The sequence below is a fragment of the Homarus americanus genome, unplaced genomic scaffold (assembly GCF_018991925.1).
Source record: "Homarus americanus isolate GMGI-L3 unplaced genomic scaffold, GMGI_Hamer_2.0 scaffold48354, whole genome shotgun sequence".
In the NCBI taxonomy this organism is placed as follows: Eukaryota; Metazoa; Arthropoda; class Malacostraca; order Decapoda; family Nephropidae; genus Homarus; species Homarus americanus.
In genome coordinates, this window is record NW_024723833.1 from 6115766 (window position 1) to 6128135 (window position 12370).

The following is a 12370-nucleotide window of genomic DNA, read 5'->3' on the forward strand; positions in this document are numbered from 1 at the left end:
TAAATCTATATCACTGGGAATATTTGAATGTTTAATAACCAAACTTTGTCTATTACACATTAGTTAATTTGATAACAAAGCTTATAGGAATTGTAAAGTACTTTTTCAACATTCATTTTCATTATCATGGCATTACAGATACTGTACTGTACAGTATTAGGTAGCTGTGTTATACATCTTAGTTGGTATTAGCAATGAACAATGTCATTGTAAGAAAAGCCATCCTTTTCAGATTTTGATGCAAGTGAATTGAGGAAAGCAAAGGAACAGAACGGAAGTGATATGTCAGACTTAAATGAGATGCGGATTAAATCAAGTGGTCAGTATGGGAGAACGTGGCGCAAAAGGCGGAGGAAACACAGAATCAGACAACTTGGAGTTTACTCCTATGCTGTTGATGACAATCCAGTCTTGGTCAAGCTAAATCAGTGGATGTGCAATAAAGGCTCCAACAAATTGTCTTACTCAAAACTGAAATCTGTGTTTTTTGCTGACACAGGCCGAGGACTCATGACCGTGGATGGTGTTCATGTTGGAGATGTTGTGGTCAGCATTCCTAAGCAAGCACTTGTGACTTGTAATAATGTTCTACAGGATGCTGAGTTACAGAAGTCTTTCCAAATTTCACAAAATAAGTTTAGAGCCATGGAAATCTTGACCTTTTTTCTCTTGTACCACAGATATTTAGGGGATAACTCTGAATGGAAGCCATACTTGGACAGTCTTCCTAAAGACTATACAGTTCCAGCACATTGCTCAGTGGAAGAAACTAATGTTTTCCCAGAGTTTTTAAAATCTCTTATTAGTAAGCAACTAGAGGATGTTGAACAGTGTTATAACAATATGCAGAAGATTGTTTCACAGAATCCCAAGCTCAACCAAATGTCTTCCAGACTGTGTGTTGAGGATGTTAAATGGGGATGGTTTACTGTGAACACTCGTGCTGTCTACCTGAAAGAGGACAATCCAGCTTCTTGTATAACAGATGAGGATGTGTATGCTTTGGCACCATTCTTGGACCTCTTGAATCATTCTTATACTGCGCAAGTAACTACTGGTATCAATGAAAAGAATGGCTGCTATGAGATTGTTTCCAAGGTGGCTTATGGACCATACGAACAAGTGTTTATTAATTATGGCCCTCATGATAATGTCAAACTCTATGTGGAATATGGATTTACTCTCCAAGATAATCCTCACAATTATGTTCCTGTAGATCTGGATGATGTTTTAGCTGCAGTGATGAATATCACCAATGATCCCTTGCGAAAAGCTTTATTGCATGAAAAGACAAAAGTCATATGTGCCCATCGCATTGACAAGAATCTGGGTGTAAGCATAGATGGTCCCTCATGGAATGTAGAAGTTGCCACCACCATCTGTTTGATGACTCCTGAAGAGATAAGCTGGTGGCAGGTGGTATATGAGGACCTTGTTGGTGTTTGTCATAGAAATCTGGTGATGGAGTGCATAGCCCTTGTTATTCATAGGAAGGTTCATCAATTGCAAATGTGTATGTTCGAAATGAAAAGCATACAAGAATGTTCAAATGCCTTTGCTGTTGGTAGGAATTTGGTGAGGGAATGCTGTTCTCTTTTAGAAAATGTAAAGGTGATGAAGAATATTCAATAACATGTTACGTCACAAATCAAAAGGTGGCATCTTACTCAGCAAAAGGGATGAGTGTAGTAAACATGGTAACATGGGGTCTCATGCCATGAGAGGTAAGAGTCTGTAGAGACCCAGAAATAGGTAAATCATGAACATTCTAAATGTGTAGCTAATTAAAAAGTACCGGTAATTTCATGTAGGCACACTTAGCAAGTACTGTACAGCACTGTAGTACAGGAAAGATCATGAAAATTAATATTCTTTACATATCTTACAATCTTAAGATTAAAATGATGTAATATAAATAATAACTTGAAAATTGTAAATACAGGGTAATTAAATTGACAACAACCTATCACACTCAGACTATACAGTACTTCAGCACTCCTACCAATCAGTTCATCATACTTCACAACTTACACTTGGTGGGTTTTTTTCAACAAGAAAAAGCTTAGCCATTGACTCTCAGTTGTCACATGTAGATTTCCACTACATTCCCAAACCTAGTCCTACTTGGTCCTATTAAACATATTTTATTGATATTTGGACTACTTGAGCCAGTAGCTGTTTAGGAGCAAACATAAGTTTTGGAGAGCTGTCACTGTCAGTCAATCAAGAACTTGATACTGTTCACAGTAGTACAGGACTTTTAAAGGTGATGTTACCACATGATGAGGTTTATATTACAGTATTTTGACTTAGTACACATACAAAACTTGTACTGTGTTTACTGCACATGCTTAACAGCTACCAACTTTGTGGTTATTGATGAATATTTAATTGAAAGTCCTACATTTGGTGTCAGCAAACCATAATTTCTCCTTTGCTCTCCCACAGAACTGGTGTATGGCCCACAAAAATATGTATACAGTTCTGTAAAGGAAATACTGATTGAAAATATATTGAAATACTGTATGTACTGTATGAGATTTAGGAAGTGATAATGATTACCGGTAGGTATGAAAATGTCTCCTTTCAAGGTCTAGGATACTGTACCTAATAACTTAATCCTAAATACTGTTTCTAGTTTATACAGTATATCATGTGCATTTTGGACAAATAGACAGTTTCAAAATGTTTTTTGTTTTTCTTCTCCAAAAAGTGCCGGGAGTGACAAAAGATTTATTCCCAGGAGTCAAAAGGGAGCAGATGAACAGATCAAGAAGGTTAAAATGATGTGTATTTTTATCATCTTTCAATAAACAGTTATGTATAACTTCATGCTAGGTTTATGTGCCTGCAGTGTGTGTGTCAGAATCTTTTTCTTTTTTTTTCTCCTCAAATTGTTCCCCAGAAAAGTTTTTGTGCAAGAAATGTTAATTGAAATTAATATACCGTACAGTACATTGAAAGTTCACTGGTTCAACACACTGGGACCAAACAGTTGCTGAAGTAAGGAATTTTACAAATTAAAGAACAAAAATTTACAAGTGTAGATTCATTAACCTGAAGTGTACAGTACCTGTACAAGGAAAAATTTAATTAAAAGTTCTGTTTAGTACACAATATGTGGTTTAAATGTACAGTACTCTAATTAGCTGAGAAGTCATCTGACAAAAAAAAAAAAATTGACAGTACAGGCAGTCCCCAATTTGCAAAGGTGTCTGTTCCTGTTAAAAAACATTTGTAAATCGGATTCCATATTCCTGTGGACTTTCATTACAGAAGCCGAGATATACTGCATTCCTACGAGAAAATAAATTCTCAGAGTGTCTTAAAATGATACAAAACGCCTTTTTAATGACATTAGTTTTGGTGTACGTACAAAATAATTATAGGCCAAAAATAAACGTAAGTGAAATGTGTGCAGTACAGTAATAATTTTATTTATTTCAAGAAATCATACCGTAGTTCTTGGAACTTACTAAAAATATGCCACTAATTGTGATGCAGTGCTAGACTGTTAGGCCCAGCAAGACATATTGCTTTAGTTTCTTAGTAACTCACCAACATTAAGTCTACTGCACTGTGTGTACTACCTGTATACTGTAAATACATTTTGAGATGTTTTGCTTTCACTGGATATGATTTTTGGTGAAGTTTTATGGAATACATCAGCAGTCCTAGTCAAAATACCTTGAGTCAGTATCTTGTCACTGCTTCACAGAAAGTTCCTGTGATCCATAATAACTAAAACATTACATATAATTTATTTTTAGCATAGTTAACCACTCAATACACAAAAATATTGTGTTTTCTTTTCCATGACATTTTTATTGTTTTCTCTTAAATGTATTTACTTTGTTGTTCTAGATTATAGGTTTCAGGATCTTACACTTATCTATTCAAAAACATCCTCCAATCTATATTTGGGCTGTCCAACACACACAGCTTGGAAAACTGTTAGGAGGGAATAAGGGGAATACATATGGTAAAGGGGGTACAGTATGTAATAATAGTGTAGCCTAGAGGCTCATTTATCATTTGGCAATGATTCATGGCAAAAATGGTGAGTTTGGGTTCCTAGGAAACCTCAGAAGTAAATTGGCCAGGTTAATCCAAAGATTAACTTACTCTACCCAAAATCAATCAGAGCCTTCAAAATTTGGGGAACTGTATTATAAGCCATAATTGTCACTGAAGGCTGGAAGTCTGATGAGTTGTACAGTACATCATACAGACCACATGTGTCCCTCACTTTTGTAGGTTATTCAAACATCATAGAAGCAACATGTCTCTTGTCTTCCTCTTTGTACAGTCTCGTTCAAGATTCTTTGAAAACCGCTGGAGACAGCTGGCAACTCAAGGCCGTTTGTTTACTATAGTACGTAGTACAGTATAATATAATACATAACAACAAAGCCCAACCATTAATTAAGCATGGGAACTAAGTAACCAATCACCGATCAAATTTTACATTAATTCATACTTTTTATTTCGTATTATAGTAAACAAACGGCCTTGAGTTGCCAGCTGTCTCCAGTAGTGTTCAAAGAATCTTGAACGAGACTGTACCTCTATTGAGAGAAGCTAAGTACTTTGTCTCTTAATATATTACTGGTAAGCACATGGTTTGTGGGCCACTCCTACATTGTACAGTCTTCTCAATAGCTTTTAATAAATTTTAGGTAATGTACTCAGATTTTTTATCTTTAATCTACCGATACCGTTATACTGTACAGTATACAGTATGTAATTCGGATGTTATAAAGTACAGTACTGTACCTATTTTTAGGTTGTGGACTAGAATAAGTTTTTAGAAATATATACAGGTACTGTACTGTACTGAACTGAACTGAACTGAACTGTATTGCTAAAACACTGTGATACATGGTCAGGGATTTTTTGGACTTTTAAAAAGACTAGTTGTCTTTAAATGGAGTTTAATGAAGGCTTTTTTAGGTTTCTGTATTTTACTTGTAGAAAATTTCTAAGGAAATATTTCTTCAAATGTCAAGAGCTGTTATGCCCTCATTGATGTAGTTTTGAGATCATACAAAGTTAAGATTACCATGTTATAAAGATGGTGTTCTTTTCATACAGGTGGAACTAAGCACTTCAAGATGGCCAGGTGCATCAGGACCTCTGACAAGAAGGTTCCAGGCATGGCGAATGCACCAGAAATTTGGTGTACGCAACTGTTTTCACCCAGGAGCAAGTGCCATGTCACGGGATTATGTTGGAATTGCTTCTAAGGAAGTAACTGGGCGAGAGATGCTGGTTGCACTTGCGTCATATGTTTGGCCCAAAGTAAGTGTACTTTTGGCATGCCTATGTGTTGTCACTTTTGTATACCTGTACTGTAATTACTGTAGTGCTGTATTTGATTATTAAAAGTTTTAAGTCCATCAAAATATGATATAAATAGTTAAGATTTAATTGCAGTGTAGTTTTAATATTACATGGTATTCTTGGTTGTTGTCTTTAGTCACAAGGAACAATCATTTTATGAACTTTTGAGAATCTGGTTTAAGGCCAGCCAATTATTACCTGGTCCCCGGGTTTGTCATCGTGTTTGTTGCTCAGCTTGGTGTTTCTACTGTTAATGTAATGTTTTAGAACATTGTACTGTACTTAGTAATTATTTTGTTGATTAAGTTAACCCAAAAATTGAATAAAAACTATATTTTGTGGGCTGGCATCATGTAGATTTGAGAAAGACTTAATTTATTTAATGGGAATCTATTTATGATAAGAATTCATTTTAAATGCCTACAGAGTTTAGGATGGAGAAACATGAAAGGTTTCACCCAAATAGGAGTACTGTACAGTATTCTGCATTATTTTTTCTTTTTTGGGGGGGTCACTGGAAAAAGATAACAGACAGAAATCACAAAAACATAGTGGTGAAGTGATCTAATTGCAACCTTAATTTGCAAACCCTCATGACTGTACCACAAGAATAAAGAATACATTGCTTATATGTTTACCATTTTTTCTCAAAACATAATTTGATTTTACTCTGCAGGATGCCCCTAAAGTTAAAGCCCGTGTGGTGACAGCACTTGGACTTCTAGTTGCAGCTAAGCTGGTCAATGTGCAGGTACCATTCATTTTTAAGGATGCAATAAACTACTTGAATGAGAACACAGGAGATGCGCTGGCCATGACAGATCCTTCTTCTGCTGTGGCCACAACTGCTATATCTCTCATGATTGGATGTGAGTGTCTTGCTAACCATAATTTTATTTTTCATGGTAGATATAAAACAACTCAACTTTATTCTGTTATTGAGGGTAGGGTAATGATTTATGTGAATATAGTTTATAACATGGCCATATAAGACCAAGGGACCATGAACCCAAAACATCGGGTATGTAAAATCTGTCAAGAATTTTTGCTTAGGCAGCTTTAATTAAAAAAAGATCAAAGCAAACTGAAACAATATGATGTAGGCATAATGGCATTCTTGACACCTGTCAATAACATAATAACTGATGTGTTGTATTATTTAATTTGATTGAAGTAAGCTTAATCTAGTGACTACTAGTATTAATAACAGCAGGGATGATAAGCTGGTAAACCCTGTCTTTGCAAAAAAAGTAATATGTACAGTAACTTAAAAAAATATTATATGAGTGAATAGTCCATAGTAACTGCTTGCTGTCTATACATGTCGTTCACAAAATTCTTTCAAAGTGAAAAAGTACTGCAATGTACTTTACTGTATGTTGAATGAACATCATGCAGACTTGGGTATTAGTTATTTCTAAATTGTGGTGGGTGTTTCGTAGTTATGGTAAATGGTGAGACATGAACCTTTATGGTGGTGGGGGTAGTGTTAGACAGTTGTTGTGTTGGTGATAGGCAGTGGTTGGTAGTGTTAGATAATGATTGTTGGTAGGTAGTGTGAGGCGGGGGTCATGGTTGTTATATTGTTGTGGATAGTGATAGATAGTATTGGTGCTAGGTAGTGGTAGGTGATATTACCCTGTGGTAGATATATAACCACCCACCATTTTCCTTCACTGGGATCATCAGCTTGGTAGAGTTGCATCATTTTATGCCATTTGTTTGTTTGGTTCTGTGGTGTACATTGTTCATGCTGTGTAGTAATGAAATTTTGTATTGTAGTAACAATCCTGATTCTGTTTATTCTTTTAAAAGTACAGTGGTCTCTCAGTTAACGAACGGTTAAATTAACGAAATTTCGGTTAACGAATTACCTCCCATAAGGATCTTCAATTCAATTAACGAACAAAACTTCGATTAACGAAATCCTTACGAACAACGCGTTTTGTTGTGAGCATCAGCTGATCAGCTGATAGGCTAGTCTGCCAATTCAGTAATCTGTTCTATGTTTACATTCGTTTCCAGTGGAGTAAATATTAAGAAAGTTGTGCTCTTGAATATTTTTGCATTTTTTTTGTATTAAAATTATTAGTCATTTTAAAATTTAGTTAACATATTGATAATATATGCAGTACAGGGAACTAGTTTTTTGTGCGCCCATCAGCCGCTTGACTCAGCCACCAGGCGTCAGTTTGTCTTTGTTGACAGTGGAGTGAACATCTATTTTGTTGGTGTCTTGAATATTTTTGCATTTTTACATTGAAATTATTGGTCATTCTGAAATTTAGTTAACATATTGATAATATATAGTGCAGTGCAGTGTTGATTTAAATAAAATAATCTTGAATTACACCGAGTGAACTTAAAATTTTATTGGTGACATGACGGCATCAAGCATGGGTCCCCTGAAAGGTGATTTCTCCTCCATCCCCACTTCCTTCTCTTCTCCCTTCTCCTCCACCCCCACTTCTAATTCCCATCATCATCATCAACCAGGAACCTTCTACATACACACCTCAAAGTAAGTGTGCTTTACTGCATTTTTTTTTTTTACTTTGTATGTACTTTTCTGTGAGCTGGAACCAATTACCCAATATCCCATTGAAATAATGGATTCGGTTAACGAATGACTGAGGAACGAATTGTGTTCGTTAACCGAGGGACCACTGTATTGTACTGCACTGTTATTACTACATTTCAATACCATATGTACCCTATTAAAATTGACTAAATGGCTGACACCCTACACTGCTGCCCACCACTTGTTTGTGAATGAGTTGCACTTGAATTACTGTACAGTTCAAGTGTTTAGTCATGTTGCATTAAACTTATTGCTACCATACAATGCAGTGTGTATATTGTATAGTATAATTATTTTTTATTGCATTATTAATTATTACAATATGTTTTCATTCTTTTTTTTACAGTACAGTACGGTATTGTACAATTACTATATATATATATATATATATATATATATATATATATATATATATATATATATATATATATATATATATATATATATATATATATATATATATATATATATATATATATATATATATATATATATATATATATATATATATATATATATATATATATATATATATATATATATATATATATATATATATATATATATATATATATATATATATATTATACATATATATATATATACATACTCCTCGACTTACAACATACTCGACCTACAACCACCCTGATATACGACCGCCTCATTCGTACCAAAATTTTGTCAAATTACGTATTTTCGAGTCCCAACGTTAGTGATTCCGCTGTGTACTGACAAAATTTTTGCTTGTAATTCACTTTAAAATGGCTGGCAAGCTTAAAAGTGAGAGTTTTGTGGTGCTGAGAAGAAAAAGAGACACCCATCTTAGATTTTCTATGTATTATTTAAGCATTTTCAACTTACGACCTGGATTTGGGTCCCTAACCCCATCGTAAGTCGAGGAGCAGCTGTGTATATATATAAATAAGATTTTTGAATAAACAAGGCACTACTGTATTAACACTAGTAGCTTTATATATAAAGTAAAACTGCCTGATTGACTACATAGTATATCAACAGATGGAATTGCCCGTACAGGAGCTGCTGGTTTCAATGAACTTCGGAATGCAGTGTTTGCTAAAGTTGCACAGAATTCCATCCGCAAGATTGCAAAGAATGTATTTCTGCATCTTCATAGCCTAGATCTGAACTTCCACTTGAGCAAACAAACTGGGGCACTGTCTAAAGCTATTGACCGAGGCAGTCGTGGAATTAACTTTGTAATGTCAGCACTTGTGTTCAACGTTGTGCCTACAATATTTGAAGTGTCTCTAGTATCAGGGATATTGGTAAGTGAAGTTTTCACAACCCAGTAATTTATATGCATGCATTAGGAAGCTTATTTACAAATGTGTAGGTAAATTAAAATGGGAAAATTACTCAAACATTATTTTAAATTTTGGTTGGGATTACCCTATATAATACATGAGGGTGTAGAGATTGTGGATCCCTGTGTGCTTTTATTTCGCATTTAAGTGAATTTTATGAAAGGAAATTAATTTATTAGGGCATTTAGTTCAACTAAAATAGTGCATTTTGTTGTGTGTTACGTCTGGTGATGCTAAACTCCATCACTATGGGGACACCACTTCTAATGTTTTAATTGGTTAACGTCAGACGTTTTATTCAATACACTACAAAGAGACCCCGAACACAAGGGGTTAATAGTTTTAACAATTCTTGAAAATAAATTGCATATTGACAATTTCTTAAGTACAGTACAATATAGCACTGGATTTTCATAAAAATTTCAGCACCAAACAAATATAGCTTGGTGTTCACCTAAACTCTGGTATATGAGGTCTGATCAAAAAGTATTCAACCTTTAGCAAGTGAAAAAAAAACAAGCTTACTTACTGAGTTCAGACTTTAATCCCCTTCAAAGTAGGCCCCTTGGGGCTCAACACACTTAGTCCAGCGGTCCTTCCATTGCTGGAAACATTTTGTAAAGTCAGTTTTTGGAATTGCCAACATGATCGTCGTTGCATTTTTCTTTATCTCATTTGTGTCCTCAAATCTCGAACCCTTCAGCGGCATCTTAATTTTAGAAAACAACCAAAAGTCGCAGGGAGCCATGTCAGGAGAGTAGGGAGCCTGCCAGACCTGTGTGATCCTGTGTTTGGCCAAAAAATCCTGGACAAGATGGGATGAGTGGGCTGGAGCATTGTTGTGGTGGAGCTGCCAGTCCTACGCCTCCCACAACTCTTGTCTCCACCTCAACAATGCTCCAGCCCACTTGAGGGTAGACTGTCGCATTTTTTATAAATTTGTTTCTGATAATTATTTATGAGAGTATTTTCCCATTATTATTTATTTGTATGTGTTTTGTGTGTGTGTGTCTACACACACACACACACATACATATATATACAATACAGTACAGGTATTAGAAATAATTGCCCTAAGGGCAAAGACATAAAGGGAATACAGTACGTAGATGCATTTCTTAGTACACAAGTAAAATTTAACCCCCACCCCCCCCCTGTAAATTAGAGTTTGCCTGTACCACAAGTCTCTTTTTATCTGTAACCTGCCTTCAGTTTTCAGCTAAATTACTTGGAATGTAAACACTAAAAATGCACATGAAGTCAGGAAATTACATGAGGATAAGAGGGTTTATTTTGGTTTAATTCGGCTGAAAATTTGTGGTATACTTTCCAGGCTTACAAATGTGGTTGGCAGTTTGCAACAGTGACAGTGGCATCCATTGTAACATATGCTGCATTTACCCTGGGCATAACACAGTGGCGTACTAGGTTCCGAGTTCAGATGAATAAAGCGGAGAATGAAGCTGGAAACAAAGCCATTGACTCTCTTATCAACTATGAGACTGTAAAGGTATGTACATCTTAAGCAGTACATAGTTATCAAAGATAGGTAGAGGTTGGTATATAAATAGATTTCAGACTTGTTAGTAATGACAAATTGGACATTTGATGTGCAATTTTTGTATGAGTAAATATAATATATTCCGTTAGTCTTTTACTTTGTGTTTGTACAGGATGTTATGACTAAATGCTGTATGCTGGTCCTGAGTACTGTTGTTCAGTCTACTGTTATTTTAGAATCTTTGTATGTACATATACAGTACCTGTTCTTGTACTGTTGTGTTTGACTGGCTGGTGAAGTGAATAAAATTGCTTACTGGGTACTGTACTTGTTTATACAATATTACTGTACTGTGTAATTTAGTATCAAACACAACACAAGTTTGTGTGTTTTCTTTTAATTTATGGTTGGCTGAGGAATATAATTGCTTTAGAAGCATTAAATTTTTGTTAGGACAATCACACACTGCAGTGACAGTGTCATGGCACTGACACATGTGCTGTTGTTGTAATATATTGTGTAGGGTTTGTTAGTAAATTTGATTGTGAACTTGTGTTTTTCAGTATTTCAACAATGAGAAGTATGAGGCAGACCGATATGACATGTACCTTCAGAAGTATGAGCAAGCCTCTTTGAAAACTGCAACATCCTTGGCTCTGTTAAACTGGGGTCAGAATGTAATATTCAGTGTTGCATTGTCAGCCATGATGGTCCTAGCAACCAAGGAAATAATTGCAGGTAAGGAAGAAAGATTATCGAATTAAGCAAATAGGAGAAGGTGATAGTTTACATAGATGAATATAAAATATAAAATTTAGTTATATTTTTATCATCTACTTTCTTGTCTGGGATGTTTAACATTTTACCATGGTACTCTTCCCTCTATTTTGCATGTCCTATACACTGTAGTCATCCATTTCCTTTTCTTTTATAATCTTTGTGTTTCTTATTTCTTTCCATCTGATCACTCTGTACTCTTCCCCCTCTTAATAGAGTTTGAATCACATTTATTTATGGACTACAATTACTAAGATACGTGAACATAATAATTACAATGTCCTAACAACAACTGTATCTTCACTTTTTCTCATTGTTGCAAACTGTGCATTCTTACCTTTAGCATTAGACTCATTTAGAACTAACCTTCAATAATATATTAAGCATGTGATACCATTTTTCATCTGATAAATGCAAAACCTTAATATTATGTATAATTATTACATTAGTTTATGATTGCTGATGTCATTGTTGCATTGACAGTTAGTCATGTGTTGTAATATATTGCAGGCAATTTGACTGTTGGTGATCTGGTGTTGGTTAATGGGCTGTTATTCCAGTTGTCACTACCACTTAACTTTTTGGGATCAGTTTATCGTGAAGTTCGTCAGGCTCTCATTGACATGCAGACCATGTTCACACTTATGAAACAACCTGCATCTATTGCGGTGAGTGCACCTTCAGTAATTGTCTTCTTCTTTTTTAAATAAAGTTTAATATCTGAGCACACTTAAAATCTTCAAAAACCTTGTCAAGGCTTCCTCCTTCATCACCTAAAGTATGCATAATCCTAAACATACTGTAACATATTTTATGCTCCTAATACAGTGGAAGTCTCCACTC

General features: G+C 35.0%; 1 protein-coding gene across 1 annotated transcript in view; it reads left to right on the forward strand.

Moving 5' to 3' along the window:
- LOC121863802 (iron-sulfur clusters transporter ABCB7, mitochondrial-like) overlaps window positions 1–12370 on the forward strand; it is a 35922-nt gene that overhangs the window by 7959 nt on the left and 15593 nt on the right. The window contains exons 2-7 of the mRNA XM_042362629.1: window positions 5095–5301; window positions 6020–6212; window positions 8942–9210; window positions 10583–10759; window positions 11314–11488; window positions 12038–12195. Of these exons, the coding sequence (XP_042218563.1) occupies window positions 5095–5301; window positions 6020–6212; window positions 8942–9210; window positions 10583–10759; window positions 11314–11488; window positions 12038–12195 (1179 nt within the window). The remainder of the gene's footprint in view (window positions 1–5094; window positions 5302–6019; window positions 6213–8941; window positions 9211–10582; window positions 10760–11313; window positions 11489–12037; window positions 12196–12370) is intronic.